The 19,141-nt window shown below is 40.6% G+C and overlaps 2 protein-coding genes across 5 annotated transcripts; both read right to left on the bottom strand.

Moving 5' to 3' along the window:
• Positions 1-3,038: 3,038 nt before the first annotated feature.
• Positions 3,039-6,413, bottom strand: LOC124487410 (zinc finger protein 862-like). 2 transcript variants are annotated; one of them, XM_047049728.1, is made up of 5 exons: positions 5,756-6,413; positions 4,582-4,805; positions 4,253-4,470; positions 4,026-4,163; positions 3,039-3,817 (listed from the first exon to the last, which is right to left on the bottom strand). In XM_047049728.1, exons 2-5 carry the CDS (start codon positions 4,791-4,793, stop codon positions 3,480-3,482), a joined length of 906 nt encoding a protein of 301 aa, XP_046905684.1. In that variant the 5' UTR covers positions 4,794-4,805; positions 5,756-6,413; the 3' UTR covers positions 3,039-3,479. The 2 variants fall into 2 exon arrangements, with proteins under 2 accessions (XP_046905684.1, XP_046905683.1); XM_047049727.1 differs by having other exon boundaries at positions 5,760-6,413.
• A 315-nt stretch (positions 6,414-6,728) lies between these two features.
• Positions 6,729-17,013, bottom strand: nexn (nexilin (F actin binding protein)). 3 transcript variants are annotated; one of them, XM_047049864.1, is made up of 15 exons: positions 16,858-17,013; positions 13,887-14,382; positions 13,383-13,574; positions 12,756-12,840; positions 12,469-12,617; positions 11,098-11,298; positions 10,803-10,979; positions 10,519-10,707; positions 10,235-10,426; positions 9,829-9,879; positions 8,991-9,185; positions 8,299-8,523; positions 8,001-8,189; positions 7,497-7,860; positions 6,729-7,366 (listed from the first exon to the last, which is right to left on the bottom strand). In XM_047049864.1, the coding sequence occupies exons 2-15, from the start codon at positions 14,349-14,351 to the stop codon at positions 7,353-7,355; spliced, it is 2,688 nt and encodes an 895-aa protein (XP_046905820.1). In that variant the 5' UTR covers positions 14,352-14,382; positions 16,858-17,013; the 3' UTR covers positions 6,729-7,352. The 3 variants fall into 3 exon arrangements, with proteins under 3 accessions (XP_046905820.1, XP_046905819.1, XP_046905821.1); XM_047049863.1 differs by having other exon boundaries at positions 7,307-7,860; XM_047049865.1 differs by lacking the exon at positions 9,829-9,879 and having other exon boundaries at positions 7,307-7,860.
• Between the last annotated feature and the right edge of the window lie 2,128 nt (positions 17,014-19,141).

Raw genomic sequence — 19,141 nt, 5'->3', positions numbered from 1 at the left:
TGATATTTTATGAATTTTCAGAATAAAGCCTATTATTATCTACCCTTGTGAAACATTCTCTGCTATTACCCTCTTAAATCTACATTGAGAGAGCATACGCATAAAACGTAGTTTAGCCAGTTTCTCTAGCTAACTGAAGGTCAATCAAACACCAGTTATTTCAGAATAATAATCATAGTCAAAATCAATGGCAGGGCATGAGGCAAAATACTGCTTTGTTGCTTTTTTACAAAGCACATTTTGGACATGCTCACTATTATGAATCTTATTTACGACAAATAACCAGCATGATGTGATAAAAAATATATATATATTAGTAGCATACGAATTGTTCGTTAATTCGGAAAATTTGATGTTTGCGACATGGGATTCTGTGCATCGGTTTGTGTTTTCGGTTTAACACTTTTCTAGCGTTGATTGGGATACTGTTTATTTATTCCGGGATTATCCATCTAAGTTAATGCACTGACTAATAAATTATTAAGTATTAATTGTTAAAACTCAAACTTTTGAGATTTTTCTAGATTTTACTGGGGCATAGCAGATTTATACTGGGGCACGTGCCCCAGTAAAAAGGGGGTAAGACGCCCATGATGGGCTCCGCTACCAAATTCTCGTCTTCTGGCACGTTTAAAGCTATGCTCTTATTTTGAAGGGATCCATCTACTGTCAGTTGTTTTCTGCACGCATTCAAAATATGGACTTCACGAAACTGCATAAAACTGATAAAATAGTAGGCTAACTCAACACCAGAAACTTTGAGTTAAACCCATACAGTTTAGTATAAAATTGCTCTTAGTCGTTTAAGAGTTTTATTTATTATTTGTAACCTTTTGAGGTAGGCTATAGCTACTTCGATGTATTCCAATGAAGGGTTGTGTTTGATAATTAGTTAAAATTCGGGTGTGTGGGTACTCCAAAATGACCTTCAGTACCACAGACTGAAACTAGCCTGCATTACCCTGGCCCAAATGAATGTGTAGAACGTTTTGTCACTTAATTATCTATCAAATTGGAGTTCCTGCCGTTTTCAAAATCAACATTTATACGAAATTCAAATCTGGCCTTAATGTGGCCTCCAAAAATGTATTCCTCATTTTTTTTTGCGGCTTTTGTTTTTGTTAGTATACAGTAGTTGGTTTGTTGTAGAACATGTGTGCAATGTGCGTAAGTATCTAACACTTCTGTAGAACAGTAGCGAGCCAGAGGGGTGTCCGGCGTGGCACCGGACACCCCTAACATCTGATTGGCCACCCCGGGTGCCACCCCAAAATGTAATTCGCTACTGGAAATGTGATGCTGATTGACATTTAATTTGACCTCTTGTTGAAAGAAGCTGCGTTGCCGTGCATTATTCAAATCAAAGAAAGACATTTGTTGTGAGATGCAGAAGAATAAGAATAGACAGCAGAATAAAGAATATTTCCACAGCTCCACAAGCTTTTTTCGCGATTGAAAAAGGTCTAACATTTGATGTAAGTTTTAAGGTTTGCATTGGGTTTAGGTTTCCTGATTTTTTTTTAAAGAATGTTGATTAGCCTAGCTGTGTAAATTAATGTTGGAACCTCGACTCCAATAACAGACAAACTGATAAAGTCGGTAGGCTTGTACACCGATTTTACATTTTTTTATAATCCGGTTTTAGAACAAAAAAGTGGCTTGTCTCAAGATTTTTACAGACTGTGCAGCTAATTTAATGCTCAACACTTAAACGGGGGCTTATTACTTGAAAGAGGAATTATTAAGGCTATCTCAGTTACACTATCAGGGCTTGGAAATACAGTGACTTGCTTAAGTAGGCAAATGGCTAGTGGAACATAACATTTCATAATAATTTCAGTTAATCAAACAGCTGCAAGACCCATTGAAAAGTTATAGGCTAGCTAGCTCTAGCAAAATAACGCTAGCATCGCTAACAACATTACTAATTCAACTTTGGTGGTGTAACCGAGCTCTTTGTAAGTTCGGTTTAGATCTAATTGTATATGATCCTGTGGACAAAAAGACAATGACGCTGTCTCTTTTCATAACTTGTATTTTACCACTGCTCTTCTTGACATCGCAACTGTATTCGAACAGCCCTCACTGATTTCACAAATGCGTTCCCTAACCCTACGGAAAATCCGTTCTCACATAGAAAGGTCTGCTGTAGTCCATCCTCAGGATTTGCAAGTTAGCTAAACTTATACTAGCCTATATCTTAAATAATGTTGTAGACATAACAATGGATTCTGCCACTAAATGAGTGACTTGGCTTTATTTCTGGACATCTTTATTTCTCCACAACCAGGGCTGAACTGGGACAAAAAATTGGCCCTGGCATTTTTGGCCCAGGAGGTCCACAGATTTAATTTAGTATTGTTTAGCCCAATTCCAAAACTTTTCTTTGCTATTACTTAACATAATATATATGAACATAAATATTATACTGTAAATTTGTAATGTGGTTGGGCACCAAGTTATTTATATTTTTCAAGTCCATTTCGTCTTGATTTCTGCTACCTGTCAAGTCAAATTGCAGTGTTTTTTGGGGGTTTGTAAAATCACTTTGTTTTGTAAATAAACTATGTACTGTATTATTTCTGTAACACAGAAATGCTACTATAAGTCCCTGGTGCTTGAGCTTTTTTTCCTAAAAATATTTTGTATGTTCCAGCACTTATAGACCCAGATTATACTGTAAATTTTAATCAAAACAGTGACCCAAGACTCTGGACTATGGACCCCCTGAAGTAGCCTTGGCCACCCCTTGGCCACCCCATGTATAAAACTCTAGTTCCGCCACTGCTGTAGAATGGCACATATATGCACGTTATGTTCAGGGTTCTAAATTAACTTTTTTGATCACCAGCCAATTTGGCTGGTAACTTTCTAAAGTTACCAGCCAAACAGAATTTCCACTAGCCAAATTCTTTCCGGTGAAAATAAGAACAATTATGAGTTTCACTGAATGCATTTGATCATTTTATTAACATTGTTGGCATGAAAAACACAGAAAATGAAGTAAAATGAAGCACAGAAGTATGATGCAAGGGTATGTGAAATCACCAACACGTGACTAAGTAAGGACACGATTTATTGTAAATGGCTAATAACAACAATATGCCAGTTAGGCAACAATCATTAGCTTGTCTCAACAAACGTCTCAACCGTTTCTGCTGACATTCCATCACAACAATCATTTCTATGACGTGTCCTGTTTACCACTGATGATCCATGGAATCAATCTCCTGAAAGTGATCACGTTAATGTCATCATACAACATGCAGGATGCAACAATCCTGCATTTCCTGTGTGGATGGTTCAATGTTATTTTGAGCTTGTACTGAAATGGGTAGTCACTAGCAGGTAAAAACAAACAAACAAAAAGAAGGAAAAGCATCAAAAGTGTTATACAACTAAATATACACAGAAAGTGCAAACATTGGGGATCTATCTATCATTTGAATCTTCAGAGCTCTTCTTCTTCAGAGGTGCTATCAGAACCTGAGCCACTCTGTTACTTTTGTTTCATGTTTACGCAGAAAGTCAGGCCTGCGTGAGCGCAAACTGTCAGCATGCCAGATGTCAATGGCTTTGGTTGGATCAAAGTCTTTGATGTCAGGTGAGCACAACTGGGTTTTAAGGAGGTCAGAGAGGGTCTCACCTTTTAAGCGTGAGCGCCAGTCACTCTTTACCTGCTTCATTACACTGAACCCTCTTTCACAGTCAGCTGTAGTTGCAGGGATGGTAAGGAGAGCATCAAAAAGATCAAGGACATCCGGACACCGATGGCGCAGCATTCTGTTTACAGTAGGCCAGGTCTTCTCAAAGGTTCCTGTAGCAGGGTGAGACAGACAATATGCATTATGCACTGGCAAACCATTATACATTTTCAAATGCGTCTTAAGTTATTAAAAGATGGAATCAAATTTGGATTGTTCCTTTAACAAATGACATTTACTCTGATTCTTGATAAACAAAATGCTGTTGATAAGCTATATCAGTATGAGATTTTTTTTTTTCAGACTTCATTCTCCAAGTACCTTGGCTGAATCCTGCTGTGTACAGTTCAGTCTTGAGAATTGTCCATTGATCAGGGATCAACTCCACATCCACTCCAGCATACAGTAAAATAGGTTGGAAGTGACTAATGAGTTTGTTTACCTCTTCATCACCAAATTCTGAAAAAAGGGAAAACACTAAAAGGTTAAGCAGTTGTCTTAAAACATAAAATGCATAAAGATTTGTTCATTACATTTAAATTGCCAACCTGAACTTGTGTCTGCCTCTGGCCAGCACTGGAAACTGGTCAGCCGCATAGCCTGCAGGACACCACTGTTCACATCACTAAATCTAGCAGTGATGCACCGGCACAGAGAATCGATTAGCTCATTCTTTGCCTTGTCATGTTGGTCAGCATCAGTAGGGTTCAGGAGGACTCCCTCATAGGTGTCTGTGTCCAGCACTGCTCTCAGCTTAGGCCCAGGTCTACAGTTGTGCAGAAATAGATGGATGGGCGTCTTTTTGTTTATACTGAGGTGAAAACACACCAACACAATCTAAAATCAAATCTTAAATTGTAGGACATATCATACATACCTTGACTTGTACTTTTCTATGACAGCCTGAGTGGAGGAAAGGCAGCTCTGAGCTTCAGCCAGGGTTGACACTGACCTCTGCAGTGACTTGGAGAGGCTGCTCAGTTGATAGATGGTGTCATGGAGAAGGCAGCAAAATCTGAGAACTCCACCATCCTTGCCTATTTTGAGGAACCCCTTGGCTTTTGCCCTCAGAACAGCATTGATGTTCATTGCCTCCTGGGACTACAAACAAAACAACTGAATTATATCAGACAGCATTTAAAACTGATGAAGAGAAAAAGAAAGCAAACATTAAATAATCCATCTACCCTGCTGGTTTTAGTAGGCTATAAATTAACATACCTTCTCCTCTAAGTGGCGTACAATGCCAGCATATCCCCTGAGAAAATTGTCAAGTGCTTTGAAGAGATGTGGTAGCCACCGGGTTCCACCTACTCTGGTTGGCATTAACGCCTTCATGTGGAGCTCACTGCAGTGTTGCTTTAGGCTGGCCCTGTTTACTCCACTCTTATGATATAAGGTGTAGAGTCCACTCAACAGGTCCTCAACTTTCCTGACCATCAAATTTTTCCTTATTCCGTCTGAAAAGGCAAGCTCTAGCTTGTGGGCCATGCAGTGGATCCCAAGCACATTTGGTCTGTCAGCACGCAGTTTTGTAACCACACCATTGTTTACACCTGTCATTACAGATGCTCCATCTGTGGTGATCGCCACTAGCTTGTTCTTCCAATCAGTGCTGACTCCACTTTCCATTATACAGCATACTGCTTCAGCTATATTTGTAGCATCTGGCTTTGAGACAGCTTTTACCCCGACAAAATCAACTTTGACCTTCCCCTCACTGGCACTCCTGACGTAGACCATTTCTTCTTCCATCACTGCACTGTCCAGGGATCCATCTGACATGACCGAAATGAACTTGCCATCTGATAGTCTTGCCCTCATCTTTCTTCTCTCATCCTCTGCTATGTAGTGTATGAACTCTTTTGCCTGGTAGTCATTTGTATATGTCTCTCCTATCTTCAAGCCTTTCTTCCTGTCCACTCTGAAATTAATTTTCGTGTAAATTCCACGCGCATACAACACAGTACATTTCAGTGAGATCTTTTTTTTTACCCCCAAACGTAAAGTTTCATCTGGGTCTGTGGAAGTACTAACGTTAATTCACTTACTCACACATCCATGCGAAGTCTGTGAAAGGCCTGCCCTTTTTTCCGATGGCGTGGGCATTTCGAAAAAGTAGCTGCATCTTCTCCAACTCAGAAGTCTTCAATAAAGCGAGGCTTTTCCCAGCAAGGCTCTCTTCAACACGACCTGTCTTGGCAGTTTTAATCCTTAGGCTCTCCTGATGACTTCGGGCACTCTCATGGTCCTTTACTGCCTCAACTTTAAAATTATTTGTTCCCACCACGAAATTGTTCGATTTGTTTTTTTTCTTTAGCGTACATGCGGCAATCCTTACAAAACATGACAAAATGTTCATTGTCAAACACAAGCCATTCCCGACCCGTCAGCCATTTGGCATTAAATTGTCTTTTCTTCGTTTCTCTAGAGCTAGTGCTTTCAATATCCTCATCCCCTGCCTCTTTCCTCTTCTCGCCCCCAGAAGTTTGTTCTAACCACCGCCGCATTTATTTAACTTATTTACTTTCCTCTACTACTCTAGTTAGCACTAGCTCTTATTAACTCCTATGTTTTCTGGTGGACGCTCCGTTCGTTTCCATGGTTTCTCGCGTTGGTTTCAAACCCAAACTCCAGACTGCGCGCAGCCAATAAAACGTTGTCACGTGGCATTACGGCACAGTGTTCATGGGAAACGTAGGAAGTACTGCCAGGGGATAAATGTCGAGAACAGAGCCTTATGTATCATTCATGTGATGCCTCATGACCGGCCAAACTGGCTAGTGAGTTTTTATTAACACCCGCCAAAATGAATTTTAACCCGCATTTGGCGGGTTGGCGGGTGTTAATTTAGAACCCTGGTTATGTTACATTTCATGAGTTATACTGTAATACAGTATAAATATACCAAGCACTGTAGTATATAGGCTAATTGAACAGGACTAAATCAACATTTTCATACATTTCCTTTTCTAATAAAAGCAAAATAGAGAAAATATTGAGACAAATAATTTTGTGACAAAGTGGTATTCAGCACTTTTTATTAAACTTTAAATAACAACATATCACAAATAGTTAAGCTACTCTACCACTTAAACTGTCACTATTTAAAACCTTAAAACAACAGTGTCAAAGTTCATTTAACACGAAAACTCTTTTATGAATTATGAGTACAAATCCAAGTGTTCATTACAACCAAACATTTTATATGATCTAAATTAAACAGTATAAATTGTCAGAAATAATGGTCAATAATGGTTCTCAATATTTTTTTGAATAATCAATTTTCAAATGTGTTTACAGTGTAAGGTCTACAAACACAGGAATTTCCATAGGCTGGACACACTTGTGAGAGGAATTTTTCCAAGATGCTATAATCCCTATGACCTATGCGCTATTACTTTAATCAATAATGGGAAAAACGTTTGCTTTGGCACAGATTTCCTACTATTCTAACGGGGAGTGCAGCTTTACTGATAAGCAATACGTAAACAACAACATCTTATATTTTTCGTGTTGTTTATTTCTCCCTTGAAGGAATGGCAAGCATACTGCTAATTTACTCCCTCTGCTGTTTGGCCCTACCATCAGAGATGACTTTTAAAAAGAATGGGAGACAGCAGGGAAACTTCCATAAAGAGGAGTGCATCAGTAGTCCTCAGCTGGAAGAGAGAAACAGAAGAGCGGTTATCCAAGCCAATGAGGAAACGAGCAAATGGTGCACTAGTCATGGAATATCCAGAAAACCAGTAGGTGTCATGCAGGCATGCAGTCACACTAAGGTAGTCTTACTTTCTATCGTTAGGATACAGGTGCTGGCAGCAGTGCCCCTGCTGTTGACTGCTTTGCACATGTACTCTCCCTCATCCTCTGGGAAGGTCTCTGGCAGGTAGAGACAGTATGTCTCTCCTCTCTCTATGTACTGGTAGTCCTCACAGTCCTGGAGCATCTCTCCCTCAAACCACCAGGTCACTTCCGGCTTTGGCTCCCCAGTGATTTTCACGGTAAACCTAACTGGCTCCGCATCCACCACTGATTGGTTCTTCAGTGGCTTTTTGAACCATGGTGCCCCTGACCTGGCATGGTCTTCCTCGTCCTCAAAGGCGGCAGAGCCATTGATGATGCTCCCCTCCTCCTCCTCTTCATCGTCTTTTTTCTGCCGAAACATGACACAAGGTATCACAAACCAAAATTGGTGCATGAGAAACATTACTACTGTTGGCTAGTTCCAGAATGTCATGCTTGAGTTTGTCCACTGTTTTTACAGTGAAAAGGTTGAGGTTGATCTGGATTTACTTTTTGGAGGGCGGCATCAATCTCTTGCTGCTCAAATTGCATCCTCTGGAGCTTTTGTTCCTCTACTCTTCTCTTCTCCTCTTCTTCTCTGGCTTTAGCCATTTGTTCAAATCGGGCACGCATGTCCACCTTCTGTTTGAATGGAGAGTCATCTGTCTTTCCGCCATCCACTTTTCCTTCGTCACCCTCCTGAGAAAAACAGAGCCTAATTATGTTACACTAAAGTAATGCTCTGTGGTAACCTGTCGAAAACGATTACATTTTTACAAAGGTTTTCCTAATGCAAGGATACTCATACCTCCTCCTGGAATCGTTCCGCCTCTCTCTCTTTGATTTCCTCATCAATTGCCTTCCTCCGTGCTCTCTCTTCCTCAATCTTTTTCTGTATATCCTCATCAGTCAACTGCTTGATCTTCTCAAACTTGGACTTCAGGTTCTTGGCCTGGATGGAACCGGTCCTCTTGAGCTTGCTCAGCTCCTCATATTCTTTACTCACAGTATCCGAGCTCTCGTTGACCTCATCCTTCACAGAGAAAACATGTTACAAAAACATGTTACATTTACATTTATTCATTTAGCAGACGCTTTTATATAAAGCGACTTCCAAGAGAGAGCTTTCCTAAAAGTGCATAGGTCAATGATCATAAACAACGAGATAGCCCCAAAAAACATTGCGGGAAGCCAAAACATGAGCATACATTGTGATAAGCAACCAAGTGCCAATGGGAAGAAACATAAGAGCAAGTAGTTAAACAAATTACAAATTAAACAACATGAACCTCAAAAGTGCAATAGTGTTCCTGTAGGAAAGCAGGCAACAAAAATACAATTTACAGCGAGTACAAGTAACTCAGTTACAAGTACAAGTTTTCCATGATTATGCAGTTTAGTTCAAAAAAGAAATTGTTAACTTGTGCTTTATAGAGACCCCTGCTGTTGTCCTTGAAAACAGATGTTGAGAGTTGTATATCTTAAACATTTAAAGCATACCTCTCCCATCTCTTGTCTAAGCTGCTTAAACTCCAGTTTCTCCTGCTCCATTTTCTTTTTACGCTCCTCCTCCTTGCTTCTCCTCTCAGCTTCCTGTTTCAGCTTCAGCAACTCCTCGAAGTTGATCTCCAGTCTCCCTGGATGCAGCGCTTCCTGTGACTCACTCCTGACCATGACGTCCTCCACATCTTGTCCCTGTCAATACACACAGACAAAGGGTTGAGTCACTCATGAGTCCTCCTGGTGCCCCACGATTCAATAAATCCAATTCTTACACCTGAAAGTTTTGTCATAAGGCAGCAGCACACAAAATCCAAGTATAAAGTAAATATAAAGTAGTGGCTTTTCCTTGGGTGACAATACAATACCATCAGAATACAGTTTGGGGAACATCCTCAGGGTTTCCCGCAGAAAATGTGTTAGTTAAGGTGGTAGGGTTTGCCGTCAGACCGGGGGAGGGGGGTTGTAGAGTCTAGCCTAATGTGTCCTGGGGGGGGGGGGGGGTCGTTTGTATGATAGACTAATGCATTCTGCAGAGAAGGGACGGTTTGGAATGAAAGGGAGCAGGACAGAGTAACACGGCATTAATAATTTTCTTTTTTTTGACGACGACTACGTAATTAAGGCGGCAGGCGTGTGTTGCTTAGGCGGCCGCCTTAACTGGAAAGTGCTGCGGGAAACCCTGATCCTTCAAACTGAAACAGCAGTATAATGTGCAGAATGAATGTCCAGACAGATTTATATGACCCATCACATTAAACTCATGAATCAAATGGTCCTTAACGTTGTAATTATTTTGTTAAAATGCAATAGTGATTTTAAACTGAAAATATCTTACATCTCCATGTCTATATGTAGCTTTGTATTTTCCTTCATCCACACCCGGGCTCTTGAACAAAAATGTAGAAGACATCGCAGAAAATATCATTTGAGCATACATATGGCTATTCAAAATGTGTGATTCATTAATCTCATATTAGAGTCCAATTAGAATAGGATTGAATATAAATCAAATGCACCCTTTGATGTTAACATTAGGGTTAGTTTTAGGTCAGTTGAAATGTATATTTGCTCAGATGATATCAAGCAGAGTGCATTTCAAAAGGCACAGCATTGGCCCCTTTAAAAATCATTGATTCAAAGTGATCACTGGCAACCACAGCAAATCCGATCTTTGAAACAGCCCCCTTATTTGTCATTGCGGCTTCAGACACGTGCAGAAAGTGTGTGCCATACAATCCCACCATGCTCTTGCGAGCTTCTGCGAAGAGTCTCTTCTCCTCCTCCAGCCTCCACTTGGCCTCCTCCTCTGCCTTCTTTTGTTCCTCCACCCTTCTATGGCGCTCCATCTCCTCAAAGCTGACACATAGCTTCCCTGGCTTACTGCTCTCCAGGTTCAGCATGGCTAGCAACACCTCATCATCATCATCCAACATCTGGGGAAAGGGACACAAAGACGGTTCAAATAATCAAATCACACGAGACTCCCTTGAAATTGTTTTCTGTCAGTGTGGAGGCTCAAACTCACCATGCTCTTCCTGGCCTCTGCAAAAGCTTTCCTCTCCTCCTTCATGCGTCTCTTGGCTTCCTCTTCTGCTTTCTTGCGCTCCTCCTCTATCCTTTGTCTCTCCAGTTCCTCAAAACTCAGCCTAAGTTTTCCTGGTCGGAAATCCTCCTTCTCCTCCTGAGCACCCTGGGAGTCTTCCACTTCTTCTCCCTGAAAGTGTTTTTGAATTGTTATTTTTGCTGCCATCTTGAACAATTTAGTATTTGTACTTCCCTGAAGGAGTAGTTATGTTAGGAAAACATCACCATTTCCAACTTGGCCTCCTCAAAGGCTCTCTTTTCTTCAATTAAACGCCGTTTTGCCTCCTCCTCAGCCTTCCTCCTCATGTGTTCCTGTCTTTCCTTCTCCTGATCCTCAAAGGTCAATTTCAGCTTTCCAGGAGTAACCTGCTCCTTCTCTGGAAGCTTGTCCTCATCATCAGGCTTTTGAGGACAACATATTTATATTCAAGACGACCATCAAATGTAATTAGAATTTGTATTAGGAGATAAAGAGTTTCACCTCCACTGATAAATCCCTAAGTGACTTCCCTAAACTAACCTGAACAACGACAGAGTGCCGTTTGGCATCTCTGAAGGAGCGTCTGTTCTCATCATAGCGTTTTTTCTTCTCCTCTTCTGTCCTCTTCTTTAGCTCCTCCTCACGATTCTTTTCCAAATCCTCAAAGTTCATTTTGATCCTGCCTGGAGGTCGAGAGGGCTTGGCTGGCACCACCCGCACCAGTATGGTGTCATCTCCCTCCTGACAGATGGTTATGATAAAAAAATAAAGATTTTACTTACTATATTTAGAATATATAAAATATATATATATATATAGAAACATTTATAATATACTTCTAGAACCGCACACAAACACACACACCAATCCACAAACAGGCTGATAAACAATCTCTACAAGAGAATATTTTGACAGTTACAGTGGGTCAGTCAGTGAGTGTCAGCCCCAAGATAGGAGAGTCTAATTTGGTCACAGAGCAGAAGAGGGGGAGGTGGATAGGGGCTAATTCAGTCTGTCACTAGTGTGGGAAACAGTTGCCAGTCACATGCTGTCTTCACCTGGCAGTGTCTGTGGCCCAGGCTGCGTCAGTAACAAGCATGCTGGCACAATCGTTACCAACTCACTCGCTCATAATTTCCTTTGTTTACACTGTTAGGTGCAGGGTAGCTCTCAATGTATGCCTACAAATATTTCAGTATTATGGCTCCAATTATTTCAAAGCAATGGAGTACAAGTTAAATTGTGCCAGAAGACTTCAGATTTGTGTCTCCCATACCCTTGTCTTGATAATTACAATCAATTGTAATCAATAACTTTAGTTAAAGTTAAAGTTTCTCTCAAGAAAAGTAAATATGGGTCAAAAACTGAATATGTAACAACAACAAAAACTATGTTCTTGATTTATCTTGATCTTGATTTTAGTCACCTCTGCTCTCTTAATGGGATAAAATTAATTAGGTGCAAGAACATTAGGCGCAATAAGTAGCATGTAATTACCCATAATTACCTATATGGAGCAATGGATATGTGTACACATGCACAATGTAGTTACACATATTACTTAATCATTTTGGAAATACAAACCCGTTTGTTTTTTGTTAAAGGGTGATGACTGGTGTTGTTGTGGTTCATAGACATGGTTGAAAAGTTATAAATTCCTTTTACTCTCCAGACTGCCATAGCGTTTGTATTGATGGAGCACTCAATTGCTGGCTTTATGTTCAGGCCACACCAACTGGCTTTCAAATGGCTCTTAAAATAACTGATCCGCCAGGCAGCTGAGGATTACCTGAATGATTACAGATACATGGAAGCCATTCTCTCCACAGAGAAAGTGGTTTAGCAGAGCTACCCAACACTGTCCCATTTTCCAAATCTTTTTCCCTACAAAGATACACGAAGCGAACATACCTCTGCAGCCTTCTTGGCCAGCTCCTTCTGAATTTTGGCTTTCTCCATGGTGTCCTGCGTCGCCCGCTTCTTCCTCTCTTCCTCCATTCTCTTCCTCTCCTCATCCTGTCTTTGCTTCTCCATTTCGGCAAACTTTCCCTTCACACTGCCTGAAGAACCCGTACATAGAAGACATCATGAAACAACCACAAATTGTGGGAGTTTAGTATCCTCGGCTCAACTGTGGGGCCACCTGTGGCACTCCCCCCCATCCCCCACTACCCCTTCCCTGCACCGACCAATCCTACCTGTAATCTTGGGCACGTAGGATTTCTCTACCTTGACCGGCTTCACCTCCTCCTCTTCATCACTAGAGGCAAGCAGTTCTTTTATCTGCAGGCAGATCAGTCAGGAGATTGTGGTGAGGTTATGCTTGATCTGGGATCATCTGCTTTGCACAGTTGCCACCTCAAGAGCCATGCTGGTCCTAGCAAGTACTCTGGGGCATAATCCCTGGTAATAGCATGGTCATGTGGACGGCAGCAATGCCTGTGATTGGAGGATGCTGTTGTGACAGAGGTAGAGATCAGCGAGTCTGCATTCTGTCTCAGAGGGAGGGCTCTCTCTCTGTTTCACTGTTAATCCCTTCTATCAGACAGCGTTTGTTGTCTGATAGGAGGTCCTTTTAAATTTATGCTTGTGATTAGGCACCAAACGATATATGAATACAAGCACCAATTTATGTTAAATGGATTTAGCTTGAATAAAAAGGGTTCTGTTTCTTGGTGGTGGGATAGTGCTGTAGAACTAGGTGTAGTGTGTAGTTTGTAGAGTGTAGTGGCGCGGACAATACTTTCTCAAACACACCAGCAACGTTGTGGACAGCCATGCCTCATGCCATGCATTGCCGCCTCGGTTAATGGAAGGGGTTTGACCTGTTGTTTCCTGCGGTTATACTCTCTCTCCTTGATGTACTGCTCCTTCCTCTTCTGGTGTTCATCCTGGTTCCTCTTCCTGCTGCGTTCCTCCCTGGCCTTCTGCATGGCCTCAAACTTGTTCTTCACGTCGCCCTTGTTCAGCTTCGGCACATAACTACGAGCCACTGCCTTTTTGGAGCCAAGCAGTTTCTGTGGCACAACACATAGACGACATGAATGAAACAGACTAGAAGATCAACTGGAAACAACTGGAGAAAACTCATTTGAGAAAGAGTTTAAAGGAAAAACAGAGAATAATGACAGCCATTGGTGTGGAGATTAAATATTGAATGATTTTAGAAATATAGAATAATTACGGTATGAAATAATTATAAGGACTTGAAGAGATATATCGTACTGAGCCTGTGTGAAGGTAATGTGAAGATCTGAAAGTACTTTGGGATGCATGTTATTTAAGTAAACATCCAAATACATGTGGAGATTACCATGATCATGGCTCACCTCCTGTTTCAGTAGAACTTCAGAGATGTTCTGTGAGCCTTCATTTGTATTCTGCGTCATATCATTGTTCTCTGTTGCCTCATCGTTTGAGTTATGAGGCACACCATTGACAGTGGGATCCCCATTAGCCATGTTATCATTGTTGTGTGCCTCATCATTTTCTTTATGTGTCACATCGTCCATATCATGTCGTTCATCGTTCTTGCTGTCTGATTTCTCTTTTTCGCAGAATGCTAAATCCTGGTCTTTGTGTGGTCGGTCACTGTCTTCTTGTTCATTCTTGTCCTGTGATTCATAATTTTCGCTGTGCGTCTCATCATTGTCTTTGTAAGCTTCATCACTATCCCCTTGTGTTGTGTCGTTTTCATTGTGTATTACATCATTTATATTGTGTGTATCATCACTCATGTCATAGGCAACATCAACCATGTTGTCTTGTGTCATGTTATTTTCCACCTCAGTCATGTTTGTGCCACAATGACAAGTAGTATGTTACCTGCAAAAAATACATGTACATGCCAATTAGAAAATCAACACTGTAAACAACTAGATATTTTTGCAGGACATCTGCAAAATGTCGTTTTTCTATGCTGTAGAGTAATACAATGAATAAAAATCAGTTTTTCAAACAACTACACTTCCTAAATACAAATGATATAGCATTTTTCATTTACATCATAATGATTCGTCTTGATATCTAAAATAATTTGAGTAATTCTTAGTAATTATCTTAGTTCATTTGTTAAAAAAATTATACTAGTATTGTTATTTCAAGAACCTGACACTGACAGAGGATATCTTCCACCAAAATAACATGTCAACTCTGTCATCCTCCAAGTCCCTGTGCAAACTTCCCAACCATTCAAATGCTGCGATTTGCAAGTTTACACCCAAAGAACCCACTCTGGACAAGGCAGGAGTGTAATGTGGAAGCTTCTCCTAACTGCTGAGCTAGAGCAAGCCTCTTGGCTTCAACTGTATTGTACCAGTCCAAGTACCTATCTGATCTGTTGTATCTATAGTCCAACCAAACTCTTCGCACCAACATACATGGGGAGGCAGTCAGACACAATATCAATAATACACACAGTATCAATAAGACACACAAATCCCTCATCCGCTTAGCCAATTGAGCAGCAATGCTGGCTTCAGAGATCCTATTTTGAGAGGAATCTGATTAAATGCCTAAAACCCTATTAAAAGCGGTTTAATTAGCGCCTCAAGTACTACTGTCCCTTGTGGCGGGGCTCCCCAAGAGGCTCACCAGGTAGAGCGAGCACCACAAGTCCAAGGCTTTACTGCAGGACCTTTGCAGGACCTATCTTCTGTTTGACTGAGTGAAATACAGAAAGTGTCTGTGTTTATTGTTGCTTCTGTAAAAAAAATATATAAAACTGTAACAGTGTTCATGTTCAATTGAAAGTTTCAACTTGAGATGTATTGAATGCTACAAATGAATGGCTCTATAATTCTGACTGACTTTGGTCAGAATTTAAGTTAAAGCCTAAGAGAGGTGAATGTTTTTAAGATTAGGGGTGACCACTAGATGGCAATACCCTTTTTTGCAGTGTCTTAGATGCATACTTACAGTAAATAGCTAGGTATTTTACTGTAAAGGGAGGAGAAGTAAGATTTACCAAGACAAAAGTTGGGCTTCCAGTAACCTTATGAAACCGTTATCAAAGAAAGAACAAATGCATTGTATGCATAATTTACTTAGCTGGCATTTCATTTTGGATGTTTAATCCAGCACCTTAAAGGTGTGGAAGGATGTATTTGCCAGGTACTTTGGGGATCCCCTCCCCCACTCCCCAGTTTGTTGTAACAGAGCACACAGCAAAGGACTCTAATTTTAGCCCACTTGTATATCCCTGACATGTGATCATGGCTATTTCTGATGAGTGATATGTGCTTGGACAAAGCTAAAGGCAGAGTTTCCAAAGATTATTGATAAAACGGTCAAATCTTCCAGAAATATGAGTGAGCAAAACTAAATTGTACAATCTTAATCTGAGATAAAACAGGTTGATGTTTATCAATAGTTTTTCACTAGTTTTCAGAGTTTGATCTGATCTAATCTCACATTACACTCAGTTGGGATGCTTTCGATAAGCTTTATTTGCTGAACTTGGAGGTTAAATAGACAGAAATAGATATAATCACTGTAGTGATCAAAATGCATATAATCATGTCTCTCTAAAGGCAGCAATGGATAATTTGGAGAAAAAAAAGATAAATTCACACACATTAGAATACAAATGCCATTCTCTGTAATGATTTAGGAAAATGTGATGAAATGAAAAGTTTTTGAGCACCATATACGTAACCTATGAACCTTTTGCTCATATCGTTTTGACCGCATGCTATGGAAAAACTTCTAAAGATTTATCTTAACGCCTTTATTATGGTAAACATTTATATTTGTGAAAGTGTTGTCTTGGGGTTCATTAGTAACACACATTGTGACCCTAATTCATGCAATTATGTACTAAGTAGAACTTGAACTGCCATCTCATCGTATCAATTTAGGTATGGCAAGAGGAGTCCTATTTATGGCTTCCATTATGCAGCTGTTTCGAAATCTCATTCCAGTGTAGCTTGCTAAACTACAAGTATTCAGGCTATATAGAATTTATACTTTAACTCATATCACTAAAGTAACTCTGCAGGCGTTTACTTCTTGTTATTTTTTGTGTAGTGTACATCCAAGTGGAGCCTATACTAACTTAGCCTATACAATGTTTCTGCATGTTCTATTCATGACATTACCAAATTCATGATTGTACATTTCCTCCTATGGAAGCTTTAAACATTACATCAAACATTTGAACAAACGTTGAACAAAACACTTCAGTTCATTTAATAAAGGTAAAAGGTGAATTCATCCCCAACAAGTCTAATTCACAAATCATTTAGGCAAAACAACTGCAATATATTTCTGAAGTACATTCAAATAAGCTTCTAAAGTTACCTTTTTATGTATCGTTATCCCTGTTCTTGTTTTCAAAACCTAGTGTATTCAATAAAAGTAAGGCCAAGTAGGATTAGTCCAACGTGTAAAGTCAAGGAACAGCGGAGCATTCCCTCTGAGACTTCAGTCTGCGGGAACTCAAAGTAGAATGGGTGAGGTTACGTATCGTTGAGCGGTTTCCATAAAAGTGCTGTTGCTTTAGTCGTCAACCGCATTCCGTGCGCGCCAACGGCAGGTTCAGCTGTTGGCTTACACACGCACAGAAGGCTGGTATCACGGTTCAGGTGCGACTGCGGTCTCGTAATATAATTAAAATGTTAGAGCTCGACATAAGTAGTACTTTATTTAATGAATTATTGTTTTTTGTCTGCTTCGGCAAATAAGGACGTTGCGGGGATTGTCACTGCTTTTCCATTGCAAGTTATGATGATTAGCAGGAAAACAAGCATCAACAAGATATATTAAGCTATACACCTGTCAAACTAGTTGACTGTGTCCAAAATTATAGAAATATTCAAATTGGAATTGATGTCAAAAGTGTGGGTTGCTATTTCAAGAGCATCTCAAGAGCTGTCACTGCATATAATTTATCAGAGGAATACCTCTGGACCAGTGTTGGGGGTAACGCGTTACTGTAATCAGATTACATTTGTCTGTAACGCAGTAATGTAACGCATTACTGTTGATAACTTCAGTAATCGCATTACAGTTACTAATACAAAAATGTCTTGTGTTACTTGCATTACTGCTATCTGCATATCGGGAGGAGAAAATAACAAATCAAATCTCCCTTTACAGTAGGCTACGTGTGTTTGCGTAACACTAGTCACTTGACTTAGCCCCAGAGTTCAAGAGGCGAAACAAGAATGGCAGTGCCGCTTAGGACGTCTTTTGAGTGATGGAGGTAACAGGGGCGGTTTTAGGCACGGGCTGACCGGTAATTTTTTCATGTCAAGTGGCACTGCACGAGCATTAAAAAAAAAGCCCAATGTGCTAGGACCGCCCAATGTGCTAGGCCCGGCACTGGGTATGCACATTATTTCGTATTAGTTGTGCTAAAGGACAAAAAGGTAAATGTACATTGTTCCCAGGCCAAAAACACCTCTCCACCGCTGCGAAAACAACCTCTAATCTCTCTAAGCATTTTCAGCGGCAAGTAGACTAGTAGCTATAGGGGGGGGTACCGGGGAAAGGGGGGGGGGGGGGGGGGGGGGGTAGGACGATTAATACTTCTACGATTAATAACGTCGGACGGAGTCGGACGGATTGGTTGAATTTATACTACTCCAACGGCTCTGCGTGCTAAAAGCAATTCACTGCCGGAACAGTAGATGGCAGTAGCACTGCGATGCTAGCTAGGTTATCGAAAAGTCGAAGCAAATTTACAAATGAACCGTTTCATCAATAAAATAAGCAAATTTTCAGCAACTACACTGCCCATTTCTCGTTACATTTTAATTCAGATGCTGATTTACATGTACTGTTTAGCTGATATATGAATTGTAAAATCTTACAACAATGGCGGTCAAAGGATTCTGTTCTCTTGTTGGTCTCGGCAACCCCGCCCCCACCCCTGACGCAAGCGGTTCTTAATACGGACCAATCACAGCCAAGGGGTATCCGTAAAATGACGGACGGATAGACGGATAGTCAGGAAAATCAGGAGGTGCACGCAGAGCTCGGAGAGGGCACCAGAGGGCGTTTCTTGACGGTGAGGGCGTTCCCCTTGTGCGTGTGCGTAAAAAGGCAGAAGTATAATTCGGCCTTTAGGGCTGTCAGGGGGCCCTAAAAAACTGGCAAAACTCATATGAAATTATATATTTATATATTTAGTTGTAATCAGTAGGCTAGATGCGCTAGTCTCTAGAAATAGTTATCACAATGTCGCCTAGCCTAAACATAAATCAGATTTTCAAAAAAGGTCAGAGAAAAAAGAGGGAGAGTAAAGACAAATGAGAGGTTTTCAATCTGTAACCCAGTTTTCTTCACCAAGAAAGGTGCATAGTCTGTAGGTATTAACCTGTTGGCTGAATGTTCCTAGTAAAATAAAATAGCTAGCTACAGACTAGTGTTAACCTACAGTTCATCAATATGTAATCAGTACAGGAAAACATTTAGCAAGATATTCATAATAAGTCATTGTCCCGACTCACTGCCCCTTTTAGCAGACTTAAAAACAGATGAGTCAGCAGCACCCCAGTCTCCCCGTAACTGTACCCCTCCCTGTACCAATGAAGAAGTTGAGCAACATTGTGTTAACGACATGCCAGTTACCATCATTCCA

The sequence above is a fragment of the Hypomesus transpacificus genome, chromosome 26 (assembly GCF_021917145.1).
Source record: "Hypomesus transpacificus isolate Combined female chromosome 26, fHypTra1, whole genome shotgun sequence".
NCBI lineage: Eukaryota > Metazoa > Chordata > Actinopteri > Osmeriformes > Osmeridae > Hypomesus > Hypomesus transpacificus.
The sequence above is the reverse complement of the archived record's forward strand: the minus strand, read 5'-3'. Positions and strand labels throughout refer to the sequence as shown.

What these genes read in the sequence shown, in the direction of transcription:
- LOC124487410 (XM_047049727.1), bottom strand. Translation starts at nt 5,813, where the DNA reads ATGCCCACGCCATCGGAAAAAAGGGCAGGCCTTTCACAGACTTCGCAT. An exon ending in AGAGGCAGACACAAGTTCAG is followed by an intron (nt 4,164 to 4,252) that starts GTTGGCAATTTA and finishes CCCTTTTTTCAG; the next exon opens with AATTTGGTGATGAAGAGGTA. An exon ending in CACAGCAGGATTCAGCCAAG is followed by an intron (nt 3,818 to 4,025) that starts GTACTTGGAGAA and finishes ACCCTGCTACAG; the next exon opens with GAACCTTTGAGAAGACCTGG.
- nexn (XM_047049863.1), bottom strand. Translation starts at nt 14,351, where the DNA reads ATGACTGAGGTGGAAAATAACATGACACAAGACAACATGGTTGATGTT. An exon ending in CAGAGGCCAGGAAGAGCATG is followed by an intron (nt 10,427 to 10,518) that starts GTGAGTTTGAGC and finishes CCCTTTCCCCAG; the next exon opens with ATGTTGGATGATGATGATGA. An exon ending in CTACATATAGACATGGAGAT is followed by an intron (nt 9,186 to 9,828) that starts GTAAGATATTTT and finishes GTGTATTGACAG; the next exon opens with GGACAAGATGTGGAGGACGT.